The sequence below is a fragment of the Macadamia integrifolia genome, chromosome 14 (genome assembly GCF_013358625.1).
Source record: "Macadamia integrifolia cultivar HAES 741 chromosome 14, SCU_Mint_v3, whole genome shotgun sequence".
NCBI lineage: Eukaryota > Viridiplantae > Streptophyta > Magnoliopsida > Proteales > Proteaceae > Macadamia > Macadamia integrifolia.
Genome location: NC_056570.1, coordinates 19,680,708 through 19,708,436, shown reverse-complemented (window position 1 = coordinate 19,708,436; position 27,729 = coordinate 19,680,708). Strand labels below are relative to the sequence as shown.

General features: G+C 36.2%; 2 protein-coding genes across 7 annotated transcripts; both read right to left on the bottom strand.

Moving 5' to 3' along the window:
• Positions 1 to 617: 617 nt before the first annotated feature.
• LOC122060696 (plasma membrane ATPase 2-like) lies at positions 618 to 3,741 on the bottom strand. The gene is made up of 4 exons (XM_042623808.1): positions 3,654 to 3,741; positions 3,385 to 3,524; positions 983 to 1,070; positions 618 to 652 (listed from the first exon to the last, which is right to left on the bottom strand). Exons 1-4 carry the CDS (start codon positions 3,739 to 3,741, stop codon positions 618 to 620), a joined length of 351 nt encoding a protein of 116 aa, XP_042479742.1.
• LOC122061543 (probable disease resistance protein At4g27220) lies at positions 1,737 to 27,729 on the bottom strand. 6 transcript variants are annotated; one of them, XM_042624846.1, is made up of 9 exons: positions 27,579 to 27,729; positions 27,416 to 27,492; positions 26,190 to 26,252; positions 11,979 to 12,065; positions 5,282 to 8,772; positions 5,122 to 5,174; positions 4,933 to 4,969; positions 4,289 to 4,373; positions 1,737 to 3,250 (listed from the first exon to the last, which is right to left on the bottom strand). In XM_042624846.1, exons 5-6 carry the CDS (start codon positions 8,762 to 8,764, stop codon positions 5,160 to 5,162), a joined length of 3,498 nt encoding a protein of 1,165 aa, XP_042480780.1. In that variant the 5' UTR covers positions 8,765 to 8,772; positions 11,979 to 12,065; positions 26,190 to 26,252; positions 27,416 to 27,492; positions 27,579 to 27,729; the 3' UTR covers positions 1,737 to 3,250; positions 4,289 to 4,373; positions 4,933 to 4,969; positions 5,122 to 5,159. The 6 variants fall into 6 exon arrangements, with proteins under 6 accessions (XP_042480780.1, XP_042480775.1, XP_042480779.1 ...); XM_042624841.1 differs by lacking the exons at positions 1,737 to 3,250; positions 4,289 to 4,373 and adding exons at positions 4,459 to 4,708; positions 23,795 to 23,885; XM_042624845.1 differs by lacking the exons at positions 1,737 to 3,250; positions 4,289 to 4,373 and adding an exon at positions 4,459 to 4,834.

Genomic DNA, 27,729 nt, shown 5'->3' with positions numbered 1-27,729 from the left:
TCTGCCACTTGGCAGTTTCTTTTCTATGGCATCTATGTTACTCAGACACAACAAATATTGCCAAATACAAGATAGTTCACAAAATAAAAAAATGGTTCCTTATCTATTCAGAAGTAAAAATGGTTTCCACATGGCTCAAATCAAGGGCTACAAGCAGAACTTGGCCAGATTTCAGGGCTAAAGCTTCAACTCAAGCCCTGATGATGAGGTCGATTCCAATCTTCTAGATAGAAGGCACTAGCTTGGACTTAAAAATGTTAGCCCCACCCTAAGCCTTCTAAGCATGAGATTTTTACATGTGGCTGCTGAGCTGCAACACAAAATAGGCTAATATGTTATACACCACGTCTGCCTCCTTCCATGTTGCAAATTTTATACCAATAACTTTCTGCCATATGGAAAAGAAGGATTTGCTTTTGTCGACCATTTTAAATGAAGTAAGAACCATTGGCCTTATGAGCTGTTTTGATTGAAGAAAGCTGCAACAGGAGTGGCATGGCCTTGAATTCAAATAGGGGCATCATAGAGATATAATCCAGAATGTACCCAAATAGATGGATAGACTAGATTTTCCATGAGGTTCCCCAGCTTGGAAAAAAACTCTATCACTATGGGCTTCAAAGCTTGTGGGTACAGAACAGAGTGACTTTCACTACAGAAAAATGGAACAATGAGGAGAAACTTACTATGAGTATGCAATGTTAAACAATTTGCCTTTTAAGAAACCCCCAGAAGACACCATCTCTGTCAGACCTGAACAAAATTAAAGCCAGTGGCTAAGAATGTGATATATATATATTTGTCTCATCTAATTAAACAAATGGATGATCAACAACAAAGAGTTGAATAGAAATGCCATTGCACATAAGAATGGCTACTACCCTTCATACAAACAATGAGTGGATAGTTTCTGTGTACATGTACTGGAGAAGAAGAGAATATCATCCTTAGCACACTAAGGTATTATTTCTTCCAAATTTACCTGAATATATCCTATCCAACACACGAGAAACAACACAGAAAATTGTTGGTTTTAGGTGCCCAAGGTCTTCAATCATAAACTTGACATCCTGAAAATGCAAACAAATGCTTAATTTATAAATTTGGAATCATTCTAGGTAAAAATATTTGGTTTAAAGACCAAATTATTATGCCATCTGCAACAAGCTTGTCCAGGTTGATCACCAGCCTAGACTGGAAAAATAAAAAAACAAGCACTAAGATTGTGCTATTAAAAGATAAAATCAGTGATGAAAAGTTTCAGCCACCTAACTATTTTAGCCAGCCGCCGGCCTGTTCAGCTATCAGAGAAGACCTCTGCCCATTGGTCTCCAATTCTGTAGGTATCAGCCCTTGTAGGGTACCCTAAGAAAGCACCCCCATAGCCTCCCTGTCTTCCTTCCCATAGTCCTCCTTAGAAGTAAAAGAAGTCTGTAGAGAAGAGTAGATATCAGCAGTTTTACTGGTTGTTGCACAACAAGGTTTTCCTACTCAGAAAAGAAAGTTAAAGAAACCAAATATCATTGTGCTCACCTTTCTCTCAAAACAATAAATTCCAGGGCTCGCCGCTCAAAATGTAATTAGTAAATTTGATAATATCCAAGGGTATGTAGAAGATCTCACTGTAGATCCATATGCCCACCCCCATCCAATGCCTCAGACTGAAGAAAATCTGATGTGAGCATAAACAACAATCAAGGTGCTACTTACTTAGGAGACAATAAATAACTCAATCAAAGGAAACAATGTAGATTCACTTCAGTTCCTCATCAATCAGGTGAATATAAGAAAGAATGCAATTCTGTTATGCTAGAGTGAGCTTATTCCCAAGCACAGATAATAACATAACTATATAATTCATACCAAGCTCAACCTGAAGTTGGTCCAGCAATTCTATAGGTCTCTATGTAGGCTGTCAATGAGCCATGAAGAGCGAAGCTTCCATCCATGTGAATCATGGGTCCAACTCCATCTAAATCTCATTACATGAGGTTCCAAAGTAAGGGAGAGAAAGAGAGATCCCTCATGGGCTCCAACTCCATCTAAATCTCTTCATCACTCTTACCAGTTGAGCCATCACAAAAGTGCACATCAAGAGGGTCCAGAAGAGGAATGGAATACAATCTTCATTCCCATCTTTAGAAAATCATGAACCTAATACCTCAAAGAAAGTGGTGCTTTTCATAACCCAGTAAAATAAAACATTGAGCAATGCAAGATAAGTCCCTATAACAATTCCCATTGCAAAGATCTCATTGATCCTCTAGCAGCCAGGTTTTGGAGATGGCTTAACACGATCTTTAGAAATGGTCCCTGTTTAAGAGAAAATATGTAAACTTGATACTACTTCACATGTGAATATATATGCTCTAGTTTAGATTACCATGCATATATCGATTATCCATCAAGAAACAAATTTTATTTTTTTGTTTGCATACCAGAAGAATTTTTAACTTGCAATGGACAGTAAAATAAACAGAAACTCACAGACAAGCACAGGTTACAAAATATGAAGAAAAATTCTCACAAAAAAAGAATGTGGTTCTGAAACATGTTAAAATTGTCAAAGAGTAAGGAGAAGAATTAAGGGACACTTTTTTGGGGGCTGCTAGTTTAACTCACATAAGTTTCAAAGTTGGCATGGTATTCTCAAGATAGGTTTTAGTCCAACGGGAAAAAGTTTCAAATCTGTCATTATTGAGTCTCAATGAAATTCCAATCCCATCTGAGAAGCCATCCCCAAACACAGAAGAAAGTTGGCTATGCAAGTGCACTTTCAGAAAATGAAAAGAAACATAGTATGCTCAAGCACTAATGTGAGCATGGATTAGGATCTCTAATCACCATCCCAACAAATCTTTTTTCTACGACTATTTGATGACAGCATAGGAAAGTAATTGAGTATTGGCAGAATTTTATGCTCCACATTGCTTTCTCATTGATAACAAAAGAGTCTTAGAAATAAAACTGGAGCAAAAAGAGAGATAATGGGGCCAACCAGGAAGAAACAAATGCTAATTAGAACCAATTCACAATGAGAGAAAGACAACCCAAGGCTAGCAATGCATTCAGTTTTGCCTCTCACCAGAAATTATCAGTCTCATCTTCAATAAAGTTCTTGCTCAAACCCATGACCTCAAGGTTTCGTGGAAGAAAAGAGAGGAGAAACCATAATTCAGTATTGCTATTATTAGGACCATGAAAGGTGGGAAATCATACTCCCAGAACAATGCAGCAGCATAAAACCAAGCTGCAACACAGAAAATCCAGTCAGTTGCCACCTTTTTTTTTTATTTTATAGGTAGCAAAGTTGGAAACATAAAAATCGCAACAACCATCTTAGCACAATCCTTAAGGTTATGGATATAGCATAAAGCTGCAAACCAATGTAGAGTGAGTAGCAACTGACACTGCTATCGCACTGTCTGCTTTCTTTAGAGCAGGTGCATTTTTTACACCATCTCCAGTTATTCCACAAATATGCTTCTTTTCTTGTAGAATTTTATCAATCTCATACTTATGTTCTGAAAGTTCAGTATATGTAATGAATAAATCTAATAAAAGGAAATATAAAGAATGGCAAGGGAGGAGAAAGGTAAATGAGGATGCTCCACAGACAATCTCTATGAATATTGTACATGGGATTCAATTACCAGGAAATATCCCAGCAAAGCAATCTGCCTTTTCAATGAGGTCATCAACCTCTCTATTACGGTCCAGCAATGAAGAAGCAACATACATGTTTGTTCCAATGCCAAGATGCCGGCATGTCTCCTTTGCAATAGATAATTGGACACTATTTAAGCCCAAGAAGAACTTAATTAATATTTTGAAATGCTTTAGCTGCCCAAACTTTGCAAACTTTTTAACAATGAAGATTATATGTTATCTGAAAATTAATTATTCAATTTATCTGTATCCACATGATAGATAATATTCAATGTCAATTATGAGCACAATAAAACAGAACTGAATAAAGAAAAATATTTGGTAAATTAACTTAGAAGAATGAATATTTGGCAAAAATTTGAAATACACAAATAAACGGCACATGTGTGTATGTTCGTATGATTTTGCATGTAAATCTTTAATGAAAATGATAAGTAACCATAGAAAAGATTCAGTGAATAGCAGAGCAACATTGCATCTGAGCTTTGACAAGGCGGTTAAAAATATTCCATAAATGCATATGATTATTTTTATATCAAGAACTATAGAATGGTGGATAATTTCCCATAATGAGAAACAGGTTTCTATATCTGCGGAGAAAAAAAAAAAGTGCCATTACCCATTGCTGCTCCTACTCTGTGGCAGCACGAATCTTTTACCATTGCTCCAAGAAGTGGCCCCTTTCTATGGCTGGCTGCTGCTGGCTGCAAGGTTAGTAGTTACTGTAATTCAATGAAGATTTTGAGCCCATGAGAACACCTATTTATTAGAGAGATTTGTACATATATATAGGAAAAACCTGTTGTTATCCATATATTTTATTCAAATAGAATGGCTTTGTTTCAAACAGAGACATATCCCTTAATCATATACAATGAGTTTTGTTTCAGATAGACACAAACAAAAACACAGAAGAATAAGACATTTAATTAGAGGTTCGATGCACATGCAATTAAATTGTTCAGCAAAATTAGTCCAAGAAGGTGCTAATCGTCATCTTCATCTTCATCTTCATCTTCATCTTTGTCTTCATTTTCATCTTCAACAACAGAAACAAGATCAATGAGTCAAAGGAATTACTCCATATATTTCATATATGGAATCTTTTCCTCTAGTCAATGAAATTCCAAAGCGAGTCCTAGCCTGTGAGTGCTGTGACTGAATCCTAATTAATAATTGAGCCTTTAATAGTCAGCAAAAGAAGGGGAAAAAAATGAGAATTAATAAGCCCCAACATATATCCCAGATCAAAAGCTGACTTACCGGAAATAGGAACTTGAATCCTTTCATAAAATGTCACCTGTTAGAAGGTTCTAGTTAATAAGTATATGAATCTATTTAACAATATAAGTAATGGGTTGGATGGGTCGAGAAGCAGGGAAGAGAATCCAACGATTACTAAATAATTAATAAACTCCAACATAAATCCAAGATCAAAACCTAAAAACTTACCAGAAAGAGCCACTCTCTGTTTCCTAGGCTGCTGGAGGTCATATAAATATCACCTATTGCAAGGTTCCATTTAATTAGTATATGAATCTATTTGAGGAGTAAAATACTACTCAAATAGAAGAGTACATATACCTTGAAAGATAAAAAAGTGTATATATACCTTGACTCTTTCTTGTAGTTGCAACTTTTCATTTTGATCATCCCATTCCAACGCATTGAACCATTCTTCTTCTACATTAATTTCCCTCAGTTTTGTTGCTGTGGAAATCGCAGGTGTAAGCCTTTTCAATTTGGGGCATTTCCGAACGTACAATGTTTCCAATGAAGGAAATAGTAGTAGCGTAGTCTTCTTCTTGCACATGATGATGGTCGCGTTCTCCTTTTCAACATCCATGTCATGATGATGATCGTTCTGAATTATCTCCTCCAAATTAGGGCAAAAATAAATATGGAAGAATTTTAGTTGTTGGAGACCTTGGGCCAAACTCATTGGTAGGATGTGCGTCAACCTATGACAATAACAGATCTCTAAACTTCTCAGGTTGCCAAAAATTGATGGCGTTGGCAGTATTACCGAAGAAGAAGAAGAAGACGGATTGTTATTATTCAACTGTAGTAGTCTTGATGATGATGATGACGAGGTAATTCTTTGTGTATCATCTCCCTCCATTAATGAGATTATTTCCACTACTTTGTCACAAGACGAAATATAAAGCCGCTGTAGTTGTTGAAGCCTCTGCACCATTGCTAGTGAGAATATGAATTTCAATCTTAAATTACTCACTTCTATCTCCTCTAGGTTCAATGGGACAACGCCCTCATCCCATATGGTCCTTAGAGAACGAAGGGATGATAATTTCAATTGTTTCAGTTTCGGCAATAAAATTGTAGCCTCTGCCTGTCCTTCATCGTCAAGTAGTAGTTGTAGTCCCTTGGAGTCCAATACCTCAGTCGCCCCATTACAATAACTTACCCGGAGTTCTTCCAAATTTGATAGCTTTGCCAGCAGATCAGAGGGTATGATACTAATTAGACCATGACATCCATCCACTTGTAGGAATCTTAGGTTGTTGAAGCATCCACTTGGAAGAGACGACCCATGGTTGCACATTATTATTGCCTTCAATTTATGTGAGGACCGCAAGTAAAGCGTTTCCAAACTGCCAAATGTGACTTGTGGAATAGTATTCAAAAGATATTCCATATCATCACATTTCTCAACATGCAGAATCCGCAAGTTATTCAAAACCTTTGCACCAAGATTGCTTACAGCGTCACCACGACACGCATTCAGTTGCAACCCTTCTGTTCGTTCCAACATTAAAAGTGGATTATTATTAGGTAATCCACAAATTATTGAAGCTCCACAAATGACCACCACAGTGGCACATTCCTTGAGATCATCGTTCAATTCAGACCTTTTGATGTTTCCCAGAATTATTGAGAAGTGTGTGAGGTTTTTCCAGAAGCGAAATGGGATATTATTTGCACTGCCCAAACATTTAATATTCGATACCTTTATCTTTAGTCTAGTCAAAGAAGACAAAGATGTTACCTCAGATAAACAACAACATGCCTTCTTACTTAATATTCCTCCGTCGTCTTCTTCTTCTTTTTTGGATCCTCCTCCTTCGATCTCCCACTCATGAAAGCTTCCCTCAAGATTGAGTTCTTCCAAGAGAGACAACCTTGATAAAATATTTGGGGCAATACTCATACTCTTATTCCATGACAAATCCAACGACTTCAGATTTGTAAGCTCTCCTATTTCATTGCTCAATCTTATTACATTGGAATTTTGTACTTGAAGTATTTCAAGTTTCTTCAACTTCCCAACCAATGACACATCAAAAGGTTCATGATCCCAAGTAGACCAATCACTTATACAGAGAACTCGAAGGTCTGTTAAGCATGACAATGAAGATGGTATCGAATAGATACCTGTATTTACCAGATCTAGAGTCTTCAATGATGTCATCCCTTGGAAGAATCCACCATCAGGGATTTCCCTCAAACTCACATTATCTCTCAAGGACAAGGTCATAAGCTGATCAGAGCAATATTCGAGGGGGAGCTTAGTAATTTCATTTTGCATTAATGAAAGTCTCTTACATTTCCTTAGGTTCTTATCCCTATCTACTTCTGGAAAATGTGTCAATCCTCTCCCAGATTTTACAACAAAATCATGACCTTCTTTCGATGCAATCCATATTGACACATCCCGAATAACATCATGCATCCTTACACAACTTCCGTTCCGATGCTCACCAACATTTAATAATAAGCACGATGACTTAAGTCTTTCCATATGCATGTGCAACCTATTCCTTGCATCCTTTAGGTTGCCAATATCTTCAAACACCCCCTCCCCCACCACGTAAGGAAGCAAATCATCCTCAGAAATAGGAAAATCTTCAGGAAACATACAACAAAGCAAGAAGCAAAATTTGGTAGCTTCACTTGCAAGAAAATCATAACTCAATTTTATGGAGCAGAAAACTTTTTCATGCACACCTTCGATGTCCGGTGATGATGAGCTTGACATCTTGAGTTGGCTCGCCGCATCTGTCCACACATATAGGTCCTTAGCTCTGAGTGCCCTTCCAATCGTAACGATTGCTAAGGGCAAACCCCCGCATTCTCTAACAACTTGATTTGCCACTTCACCCAACACATTGTTGTTCTCTGCTAGACAATCTCCAGCAGCCCATTTGAATAGAGCCCATGCATCTCCCTCTGACAAAACTTTTAGTTCAACGTTCGATTGGGTCCCCATTTGTATACACACATCGAGTTGTCTTGTCGTGAGAACTACTTTGCAGTTGCTTTCACAGGGAATTCCTAGCTTCTCCAGTGAATTTAATGGCTTCCACAAATCATCTAAGACTATGAGGATTTTTTCCTTTTTCAATCTCTCTGTTAAACACCTTGCCCTCACCTCCAGATACTCTTCTGAAAGTGGCAGGCCCAAGTTTTCTGCAATTTCACCTTGGATCTTCTTCAAGACTGGTTCTTGAGCCACAGTGACCATCACAACCTGATCAAAAAGCCCATCTTTCTTCATTTTTTTAGCCACTTCTTTCATCATGGTTGTCTTTCCAACCCCTCCTATGCCATATACACCAACCATGCTGACACCCTCATCCATCAAAGCCTCCACGATTTTGTCCGTTGCTAATTTTGTGGAATCATAAACATGGAAATCTAGTGTTTGCATGGATTCTAGGCCGGGAGGAAGTGGAGCAGGATCTGACACAGCATCAAATGATTGTCCTTTATTTAGGAGCTCCTTCACTTCATCAATCATGCGTTTTGCATCTTTCCCTACTCGATAACGCAAGGAGCAACCCCTTTGGAAGCATCCCTTGCTCTCTTCCAATTCATTGTGCAATGTTGTCTCCTCAGGCTCTATTTGATTCACTTTTGATAACCAGCTTTCCCCCACCACTTTGATCACATCTCCTCTCAAGCGAGCAGCATCCACAGAGCGTTGTACATCAGCTTTCAGTTCTCCAAGACTCGCCATTTGTTTTCTAAGGTCATTAGCATATGTCTTATAATAAACAAGATAGTTGATGTGATCCATGAAGGGAGAAACCAAATACTTGACCACTTCAGTGATGGCTTCAATGACAATCTCCATTTTTGTAGCTTCAAATAAGAAAAGAGGTGATGAGCCTTGAAATATACATGCCAAATCAGAAGCTCTTAGAACTTATCAACTTAACTTAGAGCAGAAACAATCTGAAATATTACATTTATTAATTGCAACTTGGAATTATTGATTTTTCAATCAGAGCCAAATATCTAGATGGTCCCACAAATTTGAACATATGTGCTTTGTTACTACAGTTTTTTTGGAATTTCAAATTGCCATGGACCGCTTTTGTTTAAATATCATGCTAATTACTTCTTTTCTTCTTAGGGGATGATTTGGGCATTTCTTATGCACTTTTTGATTGAAGGGGCAGGCACACCTTTTTTGGCTAGAAATCAAAATTTATATTAAGAATGAAAAAAAAATGAGAAATGACAATTACATTGCCAAAAGGCTACTCATAAACAAGAAGAAAACCACAAACTCCTGACCCACCTTCGGCATTGTCATCAGTAGGGAGGGAACCCAAGGATCTCAAAGACACATGCCGTATAGGATGTCCAAATAGGTGAAAGGATAAAACTATTTTTTTTTTAAAGACAAATTATATCCTTTTGCAATCAATCCCCATTATATATTATATCTGCTTACGAATTAACCAATAAAGTGCTTCCTAACAAATTTAAAATTCACTAAAAAAAATTTGTTTCACATTTTTCTTTCTCATGTTCGTGATGAATTATAAAATAACTATAGGGCAACCAAAAACAAAAAATTAACTATATTCTTTTCCAAATGGGGTATCTATAAGGTGGACGGCTCTGATCATAAATACTCCTAAATCCTAATGTGCGGGAAATGGTCCAATTTTCAATTGGAAACAAATAAATGAAAGGCGTTTAAGTTACTGATGAGCCTTTTTGATAAGATTACACACAACCTTCCCATAAAAAAATATAAAGAAGAAAAGGGCTAATGATCTTTTAAAATCAACATTTTACCGTTAGAAATCATCATTCAAATATTTTTCTGATCACCAACCCCCCCTTTTTTTTATTTAATGAAAATAACCAACATACTTTTTTGGCTACATATAGAGAAAGGTCTGGTAACAGAATGTTGATTGAAACTTTTGAATTCGAAAAAAAAAAAATAATAATAATACAAGCTTGATAGGAAAGTACTAATTGAGTTACCTTGCAAACTATTTGATAATTAAAATCAAATTTTGTTTACGTAATAATATCAATTTATCGGAAAAGAGAAAAGAAAGATGTGCACAACCAACTAGGGAGGACAATTTTGAACTTCACAACATTCCCTGAATCTGTATATTGGAATGTTACATACTACCACACCCCTCCCCCCCCCCCCCTTTTGCCCCCCCCCCCAAAAAAAAAAGAAAAAGAAAAAAAGAGAGGAATGTTACATATAACCCTATGTTATGTTCATCCCAATGTAGAAAACCAGAGTTTTCGACTTGATTTGCCATCTTCGAAACACGATGACTTGATTGAATCAAAATTAGACCAGACCAAATCATGATAATCATGATTTGTATAACGGGTAATTTACAGCTGGGGATCAATTAATTGTATGGTTGGATTCAATGTTCATTCTTTCCTTATTATATTTTTTTTTTACTCCATTACAATGTTTAGATTAGAGGGCAATATTTGTCTGGCCAAAAAAAAAACAAAAAAGAGGTAAATATTTGTCACTTTAACATTTTATTTTCTTTCCTAACCTACCTAGGATTACTAAACTAAATTAAGGATAAAGTTTTCTTGAACCAGGCAGTGAGGTTCATCACCTGATCCTTGGTGTTGGGGTTTGTCAATTTCCCCAAAATACCCCCAATATTGCTATCGTGATATTGAAAATAGTTAGTAAATATGCATATAAATGTGTATTTTTGTCTTATTCAAATGTTTAATTATTGAATCTGTTCAAATACAAAAAATATACATTTTATTAAGGGATTCCAAATTTAACATGTATTTTTTATTTTAAAAACACTTTTATTTGAAAAAAAAATTAAAAAAAAAAATGAAAACCCAAAATCACTTTCCGATCAAAAATCCAAACCTAAAGAGGGATATAGGAATACCCCTTATATGTTTCTTTGCCCTAACATTTATTTCAACTAATCATAAAGAAGGTTTTTTAAGTTTTTTTTTGGCTTAAAATCTCAAGTACATTTATGTTTTATGATAAATATATATTTATAATATTGTTTACAGAACAACTGTATTAAACACATATTATTCATATATTATATCATTATCATAGATGTTTTATTACATCAAATACTTAAAACATAACAATACCATTTGATGTATTTAATTATTGTCCATATCTATTCCGGTATTATTGTCGTTTTTAAACTTACCAACAAACCCACCCCTTTCTTAACTGAGATCGTGGAAAACTTATCCCTTAAATAAATGTGTCACTATAATCTTTTGTGATTTTCTGTTTTTGCTTTTCTTCATCCATAGTACAATGATTAAAGAAAAGTGGCAGTAAATGTACCTTTAACTTTTTTTATCACTCTTTCTCTTTTCTCCCTTGTTCGGTGATTAAAGTGTCAGCTTGTCATTTTATCTTCTTTTATGGACGATGACTTGAGAGTGTCGTATGTTCACATGGGTATCTGAGGAACTTTAATTATTGTTGGTTCTTCTTATTAGCATTTTTTTTTTTAGTAAAAACATCTTCTGCGGTGAATGTGGTGGTACGGTGAACATCAGATGGTTGAGAGGAACTCAGAGAGCGCGCATGCTTAGATGCTCTCAGTCATTCAATGCTCACCGCACAATCACTCCATTTTGTATAGATTTTCTTATCTATTTGAAGCTATTATGATTTACGGGTTTTAAAGCATTTATAGTCGCATGTAGAGTTGAGATGTGTAATCCTAAGGGGTAGTCTAGTTGGCAAGGGAAGAAAAGTATGATTTTAACTCACACAGGGTATTTAGTGATTTTCCACTCTCCATTAGATATATGAAGCAACTTTTGTTATAAATTATAAGAGAAAAAAACTTGAAATCACCAATTGAAATTCTTCGAAAAAATGTATTTTTACCGTAACTCTCAAATGGCATTCATATTATCTGATTTTGATTAAAAAAAAAAAAAGGGAAAAGGCATTCAAGTTATCTGTTCACTATTAACGGGAGCTTTCCCATCACATATTGGAACGTCTAGTAGAATTATATAAGATAATGAGAAGTGAAAGTTAAGTTGGAACATACCTTTATTCTATGCAAACAATCCCAGTTCAGTACTATATCTTAGATCAATCGTTTTGCTCAAGAATTAACTAGCAAATAAATGCCTCCCTGCAAATATAAAATTCATTTAACATTATTTTACACATTCCTTTTCCCCAATGCATATATGAGATGGATTAAAAAAATCTTGAAGAATGAAAAGGGATTTGGGAACCAATTCTTGAATCCTTGGGTCTTACTGCCCAAAACCAAGTGAACCACATGGGTTTACAGGTACATGGTATCGGTGGTGCCGGTATTATAATCATTTGAGAGAAATTTAGATCAGGGGTTTAGTTCATGGTATTGGTATCTGCCATTACCAGTACAAATTGGCCGTATTAGGTCATGTCGGATGATTTTGTTGTAAGATTTCAATACGTTTTTTAAAATTATTATTTAACCCTCATTATTATTATTATTATTATTTTTATTTTATTTTTTGTAATCGATCTGGTTATTAGTATCAGTCGATCATTTCTAAATCCCTTTTTTAGTAAGTTATCAAATTAGCAAATCGATATGTAAATAGTCTGGTTAGACCTGGCTTTGGAATTATCTTTATCTTTAATTGTGAGGTGGTGTAGGCTTGAGCATCTTCCACACCATCGCAAGCATATAAAATGGGATAGACAAATAGCTTGACCAAAGTAACAAGGATTAGTTAAAGTGATCAACTGAATTCTGCAAACTATTGATGCACAAGATTGTTATAGGAATCATAACTGACAAAGGGTGATAATCGCCACTGTCTTTGGTAGATAAAGCATACATTATTTGTCACACACACACGTTTATATATATATATATATATATATTAATTATAGGTAATTTGTATATACCAAGGGGAAAAGAATATAAAAACACATAAAAAGGTAACCCCACAACTTTCTTTCACGGACCAAAAGAAAGGAATAGAGGTCCTAAATCTAGTATGACAAACCCTGCATCACAATTCATATAATATAGAAAGTAAAGATTTTGTAATTGAGAAAAAATGCCATGAAAAAGTTAAGTGGACCAATCAAATAGTACATGGTCTTTTGATGCAATGACTCGTCACAGAAAACTTCCCATGACCCTAGTTATTTAATTCTGCAAATATTCATGGCCGAATAAATTAATTCTGGATAATACCAATAATTCTTTTCAAATCTAAATTAAAAAAAAAAATTGAATTTGGTTTAAAAACGTGTATAGAAGGTTATTTATAGTTGGGGAACAGCTATGAGTCATAAGAAGATCAGAGGAAGAAGACCCATCTTCACCCTTAGTTTTCCTAGAGCTCTCTGCTTTTTCCTAGAGCTCTCTGCTTCTTCTTTCCCTTCCACACCCACTCGAACAAAGCAGAGTCATGTTTTGGCCCCAGATAGATTTGGTGAGACGACTTGGTCTGTGAAGAAGACGTGCTTTTAATGGGTGAGATACTCACAGAGAAGGAAAATCAGAGGACGAGGGACGCACAAACTGCGTGATCCGAAGATGAAAAATAAAGAGCAGGTAGAGATCAAATTGCCCCAAAAAATAATTGGGGAAAAGTTAAACGTGGTGAATAATAGTAAGAGATTGGAACTTGGAAGGCGTTGAACTACTTTAGCTGGGCAGAGAGACAAGCTTCAAAGGTGTGAGAGCTCGCAGTGACTGGAACTTGGAAGGCGTTGAACTACTTTAGTTGGGCAGAGAGACAAGCTTCAAAGGTGTGAGAGCTCGCAGTGACTTTAGTGAGTGGCACTGCGAGCTCTCACCAAATCTGTATTTCTTCTGAACGAGTTGTGAATCAAACCTGTTGAAGAAATCTGTATTTCTTCTGAACGAATTGTGAATCAAACCTGTTGAAGAAATCTATATTTCTTCTGAACGAGTTGCGAAAAGGGGGCGAGAAAGTCTTCGAGAACTCCGGTGTGTGTGTGTGTGTGAGAGAGAGAGAATACTCACTAGGTCTCCTATGGTAATTGGTAACCGGTAGGGGACTGAAACCAGGACGCAATGAGAGGCAAGATTACAAAATCTTGTCACATAAACCTTCTTCCTTCACTCGTTCCTCTTCTAAGTTTTAAGTGCTGGTCTTTACCTCTTGAATTATATATATAGTACTTCTTGTCACCTATTTAAGCAGAAATATCGTATATATAGATCGGGTTCCTTCGTAGCAGGCTATAGTGTAATATAGATCCAAGGGTTGAGAGCTCTCAGACGCATAGTCAAGGCATGAATGCACATTCCAAAATACTCCCAGCCCTTGGATTTGTGCTACATGCTATATCTTGTGACATAAGATCTATATTGATAAACGCAAAACTATTCGGATCTGCTGAATTCCTATATGAATTGACCTGTTTGACCGAAATTCAGATCCAATTCTTGAATCCCTGGGTCTTACTGCCCAAAACCAAGCGAACCACATTGTTTCACGGGTTCATGGTATCAGTGCCAGTATAATAATCATTTGAGAGAAATTTAGACTAGGGATTTTAGTTCATAGTATTGTTATCTGCCATTGACAATACAAATTAGAAAAAGATGTTATGGAAGAATTAAGCATGACAAAACCTGCATCACAATTCATGTAAATAGATAGAAAGTAAAGCTTTTGTAATTGGAAAAAGAAGTTATGTAAGAGTTAAGTGGCCCAATCATGATAGCGAAATTAGTACAAGACCTTTTAATTCACAGAAAGTTTCATGACCCTAGTTATTTAATTCTACAACTAATCATGGCCGAATAGATTAATTCTGGATAGCAGAATAATTCCATCCGAATCCAAATTAAAAAAAAAAAACAATTTTTTTGAATTTGGTTTAAAAACGTGTATAAAGGGTAATTTATAGTTGGAGAACAACTAATTGTATGATTAATTGTAATGTTCTTTTTTTTTTTTTTTTTTTTTTTCTCCCCTACAATGTTTAGATTTGAGGACAATATTTGTCTGATAAAAAAAAATCAGTATTTGTTACTTTAATTTTTTTTATTCTATTTTTTTTCCTAATATAAGATTATCAAACTAAAGTAACGATAAGGTTTTCTTGCCTGAAGTTCACCGCCTGATCCTTAGGTTAGGGTTTGTCAACCTCCCAAAAAGACACCCAGTACTGCTCACGCGCTCCTGAACCTCATGTGAATGCCCCAGTGTTACTATAACCTTTTGTGACTTTTTGTTTTTGTTTTTATTTTTCGCCCATAGCACAATGATTAAAGAAAAGGGACACTCACTTTTAACTTTTTATTATATATTTTCATAATAAAGAGAAAATATGTGTCACTTTAACCTGTTGTGACTTTTTGATTTTGCTTTTCTTCACCGACATGCCATGGTACAATGATTAAATAAAGAAAAGGCCCAAAAACTGTCACTTTCAGCTTTTTTTTTTTTTTTTTTGTCATTTTGTTCTTTATCTTTTCTTTCCCCCATACAATGAATGATCAAAGTAATAAAGTGTCAGCCTTTATCATTTTATCTTTTTGTATATGTGTCACAGAAGGACATTCTACTTGTAAGGTCAGAGCCCAACTTAGGCATAGCCGCTGGGTTTGCCATATATCTATATAGTGGAAGAAGATGGATTTTATATCTTATACTTTCTAACTCTAACATAGAAGCATGGACGACTTGTCGTATCTTATTTAGCATTCCTGTCTATTCCCTCTTAAGATTTTGTTTAACCATCTGATAAAAAGTTATTCTCTTTCTTTTTCTAATATGGGGATAGGAGGGACAAAAATATGATCCAAGAACAATAGTCATTATATAAATTTTAATTAAGAGAGGCTTTCCTAAAAGGTAGTGTGTCCCCTATACTAGCACGAGGGTCAATTAGAGTGTACATGGCAGCATCAATAGGGATGGAATTTCTGTCTTTCATGAAGGTTGTGGTGATCATTTCATCTCATTTTGTGTTTAGGTGCAACAGTCATGCTGCCGATTTGTTTGACTTATAAAATGGAAAAGATAAAAAAAAGGATGAGAAAGTTGTATTTATTTTTCACAAACTACCACAAATATGAATATTGGATAACTGGGGATGGAAACTTATTAGACAAGGTTATTTAATATAGCTATTGTTGACTCTTAATGTGGTAATTAATTTTTTCCATCTCATTCACTTCCAAAGTCCTACCAAATAATTTAATAAAATACTTGTTTTGTATTTCCTCCTTTTATTTTCTTTTTTTCCCATAGAATTCCACCTCATTTCCATTTTCACTCTTTCTCATGAGGTGGACCCACTAAAAATTACATATTTCATTATTTTTCTTTGTTCCCTTTCCTTATCGACCCACTAAAAATTGAATTTCTAGTAATAATAATAGTTTGATTATTGTTTTATATTATTTGTTTCTTCTTTTTCTCATCTATCACAATTTTTTCTCCCCATTTATTAGGTGAGGAATTTTCAATGCTTTATTAGTAATTTTTTTTTCTTAACTTGTAGCTCTAATTGAACAAGTAATATGTCTCATAAAATAATTGTATTGTAGTAAAGAGTAAAAGGAAGAAAATCAGATTTTTTGGGTCGGGGGAAATGGTGGTGCAAAATGACCACCTCATCCCCTAAATGCAAAATGATATCACAATTGATACTTCCCATTGATCCTCACACATATAGAGGAACCACACTCCTCTACAAAAACAGTTTTCCTTTTTTTCAATTATCCGGAGCAATCAGCAATTAGATTATCTATGGTGGAAGTGATTCTCAACTACATAAAACCATAGGCAAGCAGTAATTGAATTAGCATGCAAACTATTTGATAATTAATATAATTTTTTTATTCATAATAATATCAATTTATGAGAACAAGGAAAGAAGAAGGATATATAGTATATACAACCAACTAGGGAGGACCAAATTAGATTTTCCGACTTGATTTCACCTCTTCAAAAAAAGTATTTTTTTTTTTAATAAGAAAAACACAATGATTAAAGTGGTAATATTAAAAAAAAGTGGTCATATTCGTCCCCCAAAAAATGGACGATTCGGTTTTAATTTCAATTCAATTCAATTCAATTCGGATCGATCAAGACCGATTCCAACCCATTTCGACAAATCTTGATCTGAACTGTAGGAGGTGACTTTCTCTTTTATCTTTTTCTTGGCTGACACAATGATTAAAGTAAAATGCCAATGTGTGTCCCCTAACTTTTTCTTTTCTTTTCTTTTCTTTTCTTTTCTTTTCTTCCCCACCACAATGATCAAAGGTATAGTGTCACCTTTTGTTTTGTTTTGGTGGAAAACTTTAATTATGGCTTTTCTTCAAAAAAAAAAAAATGTTCTAATGTTACAAGTTTTAAAGCATTTAATATCCCCAATTGGACCATCCAGATCATATTGGGCCATTAGATAAACCCCAAAGGTGATTTTCTTCACTTAAGTCAGGTCAGTTGCATTTATTTCTCAATTTAGTAGCCAAGGGTTAGGTTAGAATTTAGAATTATTGCCAAACACAAGCTTTTGTTTTTTTTTTTTTTTTTGGTCTATATTTTGTTGTTCTTTGTGTTTGATGGAAACAGTTTTCCGAGTTTGGATCAAGTCATCGCTGTTTGATTCACATTTGAAATCCACTCAATATGAAAATCTATTATAAGAAAAGAGAGATTAAGTGGATTTCATGTGTATCAAGCACCGTACGGGAGATCCTAATCCGTACCTGGTTTTCCTAGTTAATAAAATTCTCATCATTTGTTTTTTTTTTTTTTTTAAATGAGGTTTCAAAGAGGCCAAATCTATTTTTTTTAGCATACACAATAAATTTGGGGATAAACTTGCTTGAGATCCCAATTAAATAGTCAATACTTATATCAACATGTGCTCTAAATTATATTTCTGTTTTTTTAATGGATTAGTAGACCACAAAATTATAACTATGTTGAAGATTACCTATTCAAAAAATATAAATCCAAAAGAAAATTTTCATCATAAAAGTATCAAGCATCTTTTTTTATTTTTTATTTTTCTATTCTTTATTTTTTTGGTAAATATGAAGTTGCTTGACGTGTGTGTATATATATATATATATATATATGCCTTCAAACTTTCCTTAAATATGAAGCAAATTTTGTTATAAATTATGACAGAGAAATATGAAACCACCAATTGAAATTGTTCAAAAAATGTATTTCTACTTTTTTTTTTTTTCTGACAACGGGTATCCAAGCCTTCAACCTGACTATTCCTGCGGACCCATACTGACACCACAACCGTATGGACTAGGTCATACCGGAGTTGAATGAGAACCATTTAACATTCACTGAGAGCAGTGAAGAGCATTAAACACCCCTGTGTGAGTGACCCAAGGTTTGCCTAGTGGGAGTGGAACTTAAAAAATGTATTTCTACTGTAACTCTCAAATTGACATTCAAGTTATCTGATTTTGAGAGAACGATTTTATAGATTCAAAAAAGCTCCAAGCTTCTCGGTAAACTACTGAGAATTGAATCTACAACATGGAAGCATCTAACAACATTAACAAAAGATGGCCAATAGAATAACACGAAACTGAATCAATTAATTCTAAGTTCCTCATGGCAAATTAACCTTTCCCACCTTCAACCAATAATAATATCATCAATAAAACATAACCCAAACCACTCACAACTCCAAACAGAAGCAGCCAGCTACAATGGCAAGTAACCTATAGATTACTGAACCAAGAATCCACATGCAGAAACTGGCAGAGAGAGAGAGAGAAAGAGAGAGTACTCACTGGGTCTGTTGTGGTAACTGGTAACCACTAGAGGATTGAAACAGGGACGCAATAAGAGGACGAGCAGGGAAATCTCTTCCTGGATTTACCTTTTGATTTATTTGGTTTCAGTTTCAGTTTCGCCCAAGTCTGATCCGATTTCAGTCCAAATTGGCAAGAATCGATTGCTTTGGATATGCCAAATTCTGATCAGAATTGACCATTTTAACCCATTTTCCGATTCCAAATCTTGATTTCTAAGAGACGTTGGATTTTGAGCTTTCACTGTCAAAACAATTCCTCAGCTTTGAGGATAGCATTGTACTAAGAAAAAAGACAAAGGCACTGTCATTAGGTAATATGCTAGTGAGGTTATTCATGATCAAGCTTATAATGTGTGCCTTGACTGTGCTAAATATTTGATGAGTTAGAATAATAATATTGATGCAACTAATTATAAGGGAAGAAATTTACATTGTTTATGACACAACTGTTCACAAATATACTTAAATAATCACATATAAAAGAAGCGTTTGGTGCATTTATGATGTGTTTCCTTTGAGAGGGAGGGGGACATGGCATCGGTATGGAGACGAGGTTCAATGAAGGTAGGAAGTCAGTTGATCCGATTTCAGAGATGGAGGCCGGAGTTTAGCATTCATGATAACCACACTCAAACGAAGTTAGTTTGGGTTCGGTTCCCTGAACTCCCCATGGAGTATTGGCACGAAAGAGTTCTCTTTACTATGGCCAAAGCCGCAGGGAGGCCGGTGATTCTAGATAGGAGAACCTTGAACGGTACCATGGGCAGTTATGCTAGGATCCTAGTGGAGGTTGATTTAGTTGGTTCCAGAGTTGAGGAAATCCAAGTTGAGCGGAAGCATCCTGGAAAGGATATTACGTTTTGGTTCAAATAGAGGTTATCTTATGAAGATGAGTTCTCTCGATGCACCCTCTGCAAAAAGCTGGGGCATGTTGCTGATCAATGTAGAAGGAAGAGGAAGAACAAAGAAGACGTGGCTAAAGCTAAGTTTGCCGGAGTAGACCAACATAACGACTTCACCGGAGTTGGGAGAGAAGGTACGATAGCGCATGGAAGCCCCAGCAGAGCAAGGAGTCCTATTATGGTAGGAGATTTTCTCGCTCCCACGATTATAGAAACTGCCAATAGCGACATGAACTGCCATGTAGAGGGAGATATCATGGGTAAAATAATCCTCTGTTTTTCTCATCCCTGTTTTTCCTTGTTTTGCTAGCTGCAGAACACGACACGTGGACAACTTTAAGACCAACGCACCGGATGTAATAATCCTCACCCAACCTTGACCGTTGGATCCTCTGTTGTCCACGTGTCGTGTTCTGTAGGTAGCAAAATAAGGAAAAACAGGAATGAGAAAAACAGAGGATTTTGATCCATATCATGGTCGATTTAGACCAGGAATATAATAAGAATTATGAGAATATTCCATCAAAGGAATTGAGGATAACTAATTCAAACAGTGCCCAGCACTATATGGACCATGAACCGGTCATGGTGGATAACCCATTGGGCGAGGGAGACTACGGGTCAGATCACAATACGGTGGCATCTCAAGGGGACTCCATGGAATCGGAAGGAGTCGATCAGGGAGAGGAGGTCCCAATCTACCAAAAAGATGATGCTAGCACTATGAATGAATCACTGCCTACTCTGAACTTACGACCCCGTCGCACTGTCCATTATCAAGGTGCTGGCTGTGGAGGACGTGACAAAGGGGTAGAGGTGGATGAGGCCAAGCAGGAGAGGTGGCAGAGCATTTAGTTACTGGGCTAGCACCTACTCAGCTGGTGGGAGACAGAGTTGTTGTTAACCATCCGGAGGTGACTGAAATAGATATTGCCCTGTGAAGGGCAGAGGAGACGGCTAGAAGAAAGGGAAACACCACAATGGAGAGGGAGCAGATGGGCAAATCTGCTCAGCAGCCCCACCCCAAAAAGTGATCTCATGAAGTCATTCTTCTGGAAATCAGAGGAATGAAGAAGGCGGCTAGAAAGAACGCCTGAAAGAAAAGGACCCTGACATTCTGTGCATATTGGAGCCTATGATTGCTGTAAGTGATCTTCCAATTTTATTTTTTAATAAATTGGGTTTCTGCAGTGACTTCATTCATAACAACCTGGTTGGGAAAGTCCCAAACCTGTGGATTTTATGGAAGAAAATTTTAAAAAGTCTAACGTTCATCTCGGAATCTGAGCAACATATCTCGGTTGCTATGGGAATCAATTACCCTGCAAATTTCTTTTGTCCACGCGAGCAGCTTTCGAGTAGAAAGAAGGTCTCTGTGGTTGTATCTAATTGGTGATCTTCCTCAGACCCCTACCCCTTGGTCTATTATCGGTGACTTCAATGCCACCCTGTAGTCTCACGAGAAGAGAGGCCCGGGTAAATTTAGCTTGGGCTCGGTGGCAGAATTTGGGGCCATGGTGAATGCTTGAGCCATGGCACAGATTCCTTTTTCGGGTCTGAAATTTACTTGGACCAACAGCCGTAGAAGAGGTAATGTGTGTGCAGTGTTGGACAGAAGTTTCTGCAATGATGAGTGGATCACTTTATTTCTAGACAACTCTCAACAGGTTGTAGAAAGAATTGCCTCGGACCATGCCCCTATATTGATTACCTCAGCCTTGTCGCAGTGGCCAATCAATTCCCTCTTTCGGTTTCATAAATTTTGGATAGACCATGGAGATTTTGACAATGTGGTGGCAACGTTGTGGGATGAGTTGATGTCAGGGAATCCTATTTTTGTTCTTATGAGAAAATTAAAAAGATTAAAGCAGACTTTGCGAGCCTGGGCTAGAGCCTCCTTTCCTAACCTTGATGTTGCTCTGGATGAGGCAAAAAATAAGTTGTCTAAGATCCAAGAAAAAATTGAAGCCAACGGCCTGGACGATATCTCCTTTGCTCAGGAAGCTGATGCAAAGATAGCCCTGGTGAAAGCCTTAGAATTGAATGAAAAATTATGGGCAGAGACGGCTAAAATTAGGTGGATGAAACAGGGGGACAGGAACTCAAAATTTTTTCATTTGTCTGCAAAAATGAGCAGAATTTATAAACACTATAAGATACCTCAAGAAAGATGATGGATCCTTGGTGGAAGGTAGGGATCAGCCGGGTGATTACATCGAGAACTTATATGAGAACTTTTACAAAGCCACCCCTACGACGGATAATGTGGAGCTACTAGATTCAATCCCCCAAGTTCTGTAGCAAAGGGATGTATTCTTACTGGACTCCATTCTTGGTGATGTAGATATCAAAAAGGCTGTGTGGGAGCTTGACCCAGAGAGTTCTCCTGGGCCAGATAGATTTACTAATGCTTTCTTTAGAAGATGCTGGAATATTTTGGAAAGGGAGGTGTGCAATGCTACTCGGCACTTCTTCAGCTCTAGTTACATGCCAAGGGGTATAAATAATAATTTTTTGGTGCTGATTCCTAAAGTGGAGGGCGCTTCTACTCTTGACAAATTTCGTCCATTATGTATGGCGAATTTTTATTGCAAAATTCTCTCCAAAGTGATTGATCAGGTTGCGATGGTCACTGTGTCTCAAGAACCAGTCTTGAAGAAGATCCAAGGTGAAATTGGAGAGAACTTGGGTCTAAAACTTTCAGAAGAGTCCTTAGATGTGAGAGCAAGGCGTTTATTGGAGAGATTGAAGAAGGAGAAACGAATCCTTATAGTCTTAGATGATTTGTGGAAGCCACTAAATTTACTAGAGGAGCTAGGAATTCCCTGTGAGAGCAACTGCAAAGTAGTTCTCACGACAAGACAGCTCCAAGTGTGTAGACAAATGGGGACCCAATTGAACGTTGAACTAAAAGTTTTATCAGAAGGAGATGCGTGGATTCTATTCAAATGGGCTGCTGGAGATTGTCTAGCAGAGGAAAATGATACGTTGCGTGAAGTGGCAAATCAAGTTGTTAGAGAATACGGGGGTTTGTCCTTAGCAATCATTACAATTGGCAAGGCGCTGCAAACTAAGGACATATCTGTGTGGAAAGATGCGGCGAGCCAACTCAAGATGTCAAGCTCATCATCACCGGACATCGAAGGTGTGCATGAAAAAGTCTTCTGCTCCATAAAATTGAGTTATGACTTTCTTGCAAGTGAAGCTACCAAATTTTGCTTCTTGCTTTGTTGTATGTTTCTTGAAGATTTTCCTATTTCTGAGGATGATTTGCTTCCTTACGTGGTGGGGGAGGGGGTGTTTGAAGATATTGGCAACCTCAAGGATGCAAGGAATAGGTTGCACATGCATATGGAAAGACTTAAGTCATTGTACGCCCTGGTCCTGCCACAACCTTGGCACTGATACCATTTTTTTCAGAATGAATCCACAACCACAAGGAAGAAACCAACCAAATAATCTCATAACATGAGGAGCACTTTAACATACTTCGACACGTATGACTACATCCACCGGAGAGAACTTGAGATTTATCACCAAATTTGAAAAACTATGTATCCCACTATCCACCTCACAAAGTGATCTCTCTAGGTTTTTCTCACAAATATAGTAAATAGGGAACCCCAAAAAACTTACTTCTCACACAACTACAATTCTAACCTTATACATATAATGGACTCAAAACACAACTCAATTACAAATACAAGTCTAATATAATTATGTGGACTATTACAAAATACAAGACATACCCAACCCCAACATTTAAAACTATTAAGATCATGGATTTTGGAAAGTGATTTTATTCTAGTTCTTCGTAAGAGGGGATCTGAGTTTAAGATTTTTTTTTTTTTTGGTAATGATCTGAGTTTAAGATCGAACCAGAAAAATGAGAGTCTCTTTTCTGGGTTGGAATGTCAGTACATCGGTTAAAACTATGAATTAATATACATATTTTTATGAGATGAGAAAAATGTGAAAATAATTAATTTCTTAAAGAATTAAGACTATACATTTATTGAACGTATCACTATTCCGCATTAGATCTATTCAACTAGAAACATGCTAAAATAAAATTCTACCACATAAATATAAATACATTTATATATCCCATGAAAAATGAGTTCTTCTTGTCCATAAACCACCAACTAGAGAGAAGAATAGACATACATACCTATTCTTTTTATTCAACTAAAGAGAAGAATAGCCGAAGCCTCTAGCTTTTTCACACACCGTCGTTGTATTGAAGAAGACAATCACAAGCCCTAGATAGAGGTGAACAGTTTGTTTTGTAATATGGAGAACCAAAATTAAAGCCACAAAAAGATGAGAGAGGAAAGGAGAGCACCCAAAACCAACTGGGAGGAATCGGCTAGCAAAATTGTCCCTCCCCACCTCTATTGATAGAGTTTGTATCTTCCTAATTGCTTCTAGAAATTTTCTATTTCCTATTAAAGAAGTGAGGCATAGTGATCATATAACCTATCTAATAATATTTTATGTAATTGCAGCTGACCATCTCTACTATATTATATAATTGCAAATGACCAACTACTATTTTTAGTAATTCCTCAAGGAATTAGGAATTATACGAGTTCACACCTTAAAAAATAATTACATATTTAATCCTCCTTGAATCTAAGATTTTTTATAGGCCAATCCTATTAAAAAAGAAATAAATAAATAATAGTCCCTAGCTCATTTAAATAGTCAAATTATTTTGAAAATATTTTGAAAATATTTAATTACTAATTGCTTCAATAAAATATTCAACCAATCATTTTTTAAGAATAAATTGATGGGATTTACTTTAATGGATAGATACACATGTTAAATATTCACCAATTAAATTGGTCTAGAAGAATTCATGTTTGAAATAATATATTATTTTTGGCTAAACAATGTAAAATACAGCATGCCCGTATATAGCTCTCAGTTAGTGCAACATCCCCTAAATTTGTAAAGTCTCAAACGCATGTTCATCTTCTTACAAGCATTGCAAATGCACTGAGAGTTGTTCACGCACATGGGTAAGCCACTGCACAAGCCAACTAGGAGTGTCAATTTTGGGCCCACATCAGTAGGTCCGATCGAGCTCAACATGTTTATGGCTTGATCTGGATCGACCCAACTAATAAATGTGTCAGGCCTAAGCCTGACCCGTTTATAAATAAGTAATAGACGGTACAAGGGGTAAGCCCGATGAACCTCCAATCGATCTGACCCATTTACAAGCATGACTCGAACCGACACGTTTAATAAAAAATGCTGATAATGCAGCCATTTGTTGGGTTCCCACTATTGAGGATGTCAAAAAACCCTGTTCTCCATGGGGCCGCTGAAATCTCGAGGTGTTTATGGTTCCCACCCCTTTTATTTTTTTATTTTTCAGAAATTTTGGGATTTATCCTACATGGATCTCTCTGTCTGTGCCTCTTGTTTCTTATCCGTAGGACTCTCCCATCCAAATGCAACGATACTTTGAAATGTCTTATTCCCAAGGTGGGAAATCTGGAGGCGTTTGAACACTATAGGCCCATAAGTCTTTGTGGGGTGGCGGTGAAAGTGATCACGAAGATATGGCTATTCGACTCAAAAGAAATATTATCCAAAATCATCTCGCCAGATCAATCGGCTTTTATCCCTGGCCGTCAGATCTTTAGATGTCTTCACAACACACGAAGTTTCCACTATGTTGAAAAGGTAGAAGATAGGTCAAAACTCAGAAGGGATGGGCTGTCTTTGAAAATTGATATCAAACAAGCCTATGATTGTATTAAGTGAATGTGCTTAGTGGAAGTCGAACTTAGGAGGTCCAAGTTTATGGCTCGTACTAGTTTAGTGCTCACCAACTTTGACCTTTTCGCTGATGATTGCCTCATCTTCTTTGAAGCTCGTCTTAAAAAATTTCACGACTTGAAGGAGTGCATTGATATCTACTGCAAAGCTAGTCAATGTATCAATCTCAACAAATCTAGTCTCTGCTTTAGTCCGAACGCTACTTCCTGCATCAAGCTACGGTTTTCCAGAGTTCTTAAGATGAGATATGGAGATGTCACTACCAAATATCTTGGTCTACCTATGGACTTGGGGTCTCTAAACCTGATCTCTTTCGCGAAATTAGTGACAAATCAATTAGGATGCATAGATGGGCTCAGAATTTATGCGAGAGGTCCTTTTGAAATCGATGCCATAAATCTTGGCAAATTTTGTTACCTCTCATTTTAAACTTCCAATATCATTTCACAAGAGGGTGAGCAAGCAAGCTGTCTTGGAAGAAGCTTTGTTATTCTAAGGAGGAAGGGAGTTTGGGTTTTAGAGATTCAGTGCTTCACAACATGTGTGTGTGTGCGCTTTCAATTTTTCCATTTGATAAATGAAGAAACTTTTATCACAAATTATGGGAAAGAAGCTTGAAACCAATTATTATTCTTCAAAAAATGTATTTCTCCCAAAACTCTCAAATGAGCTTCGAGTTACATGATCACCATTGATGAGACTTTCCCTCCATCACCTACTTGAAGTTCTATAATATAAAAGATAATAAGAAGTGAAAGGAATGAACATACCTATATTCCAACGAAGCCTATTATATGTTAGATGTGCTCACGAATTAACTGTAACGTGTCTCCCTAGAAATATAAATTTCACTAAACATTATTACACATTTTTTTACCACATTTTCTTTCTTCAATGCATATGCATAAGAGATGAATTATATAAACTATTAAAAAAAAAATCCCAAAGGTAGACTAAATAGGGGCATGGGGTCATATTTTGTTTCTGCGAATGCAGGTTAGTCAAGTAAATTCGTTTAAGAACTACTAAAGTGATTCCTTTTCTACATAGCTTCCTTGTTTAAATTGAATCCTAAATCGATTGATCTCTCACATCTAGATTTATTTTAAATATAAGTCATTGTGTTCATTTGTGATGCTTTAAAACTTTTAGGAAGTTCCATCTTTCCTCGCCACCCAAATAATGAGACAAGGCTTGCATGCAGTGAGATTGACTCTAAAAATTGAACGTGTTTTTAAGATTCTTGTGAATACTTTTTAACTAGATGTCTACTAATCTCTTTTTCTTCTAAGGGATGATTCTCATTCTCATCAATACATAGGTTTTAATTATAGAGTGCAAGTTTATTACTATAAAATAAATTATGAACTGCAAATTAATATGAAAAGAGACTTGGTTACGATTATGACCTATCAAATTGAGGTTCTGAAAAAATAATAATTAGAAGAGAAAAAAGAGTTGGGTTTTCTTAAACTTTTCAAATCATGAATTTTAGAAAGTGATGTTTTGACAGAATCTGTGAGCTTAGTTTGATTATAATTCTTGCTAATAGCGGTTGTGAGTTTAAGGCCAAATTAGAAAAATGGGGCAGTCATTTTTGGGGTTGGATTACCGGACCATGTGAAAACCTTTTTTTTTTTTTTTTTTTCAATGTAAAATGGAAAAATTTTGAAAGTGCTTGAAGAGATGAGATTATACACTTATTGAACTAATCACTATTCTAAGATAGAGGGAAAAAATCATGGAAAAAGGTAGGGTATGCCGTCGGTATACCGGCATCTATTGTGTCTATCTCTCTCCTCTTTTTTTAAATGACCCCCTGTCCTTGTATGATATTCAATCGTGTGCCCCCAATTCCCATTGGTGTTGTCAATTAGTTTACCATACACCGATGGCATACATATCCCTCTTCTAGAAGTCATATTTTCTATATTCCATGAAATGACTTTATCATGTTCATAAACCACGAATTAAGGAGAAGAATAGATATACATACCTCAAGTTTTCACAATTGTGAGAACCTCTAGCTTGTTCGCACACACCGTCCTTGCGTTGGAAAGACAAGTCGAAGCTCTAGAAAAGAGGTGGACAATTCGCTTAGTGTTGTAGATTATCAAACTCAAAAGTAGAAAGGAAGATAAGAGAGGAGAAGAAATTACCCAAACCAACAAGGAGGGAGAGGGGGTTTTGATCGGCTAGCAAATTATCAAATCATCACCTTTCCCTGCTCTCCACCTCTATATATAGAGTTTAGATCCTCTTGCACAACTTCTTTTAGAAGTTTTCTATTTCTTATTAAAGAAGTAAGGC

Excerpts from the sequence above, each read along its gene's own strand:
- LOC122061543 (XM_042624846.1), bottom strand. The coding sequence starts at position 8,764 with ATGGAGATTGTCATTGAAGCCATCACTGAAGTGGTCAAGTATTTGGTT.
- LOC122060696 (XM_042623808.1), bottom strand. The coding sequence starts at position 3,741 with ATGTATGTTGCTTCTTCATTGCTGGACCGTAATAGAGAGGTTGATGAC. Across the intron at positions 3,525-3,653 it reads CTTTGCTGGGATATTTCCTG|AACATAAGTATGAGATTGAT; the intron begins GTAATTGAATCC and ends CTGAACTTTCAG. Across the intron at positions 653-982 it reads GTTGGATAGGATATATTCAG|TGAAAGTCACTCTGTTCTGT; the intron begins GTAAATTTGGAA and ends ATTTTTCTGTAG.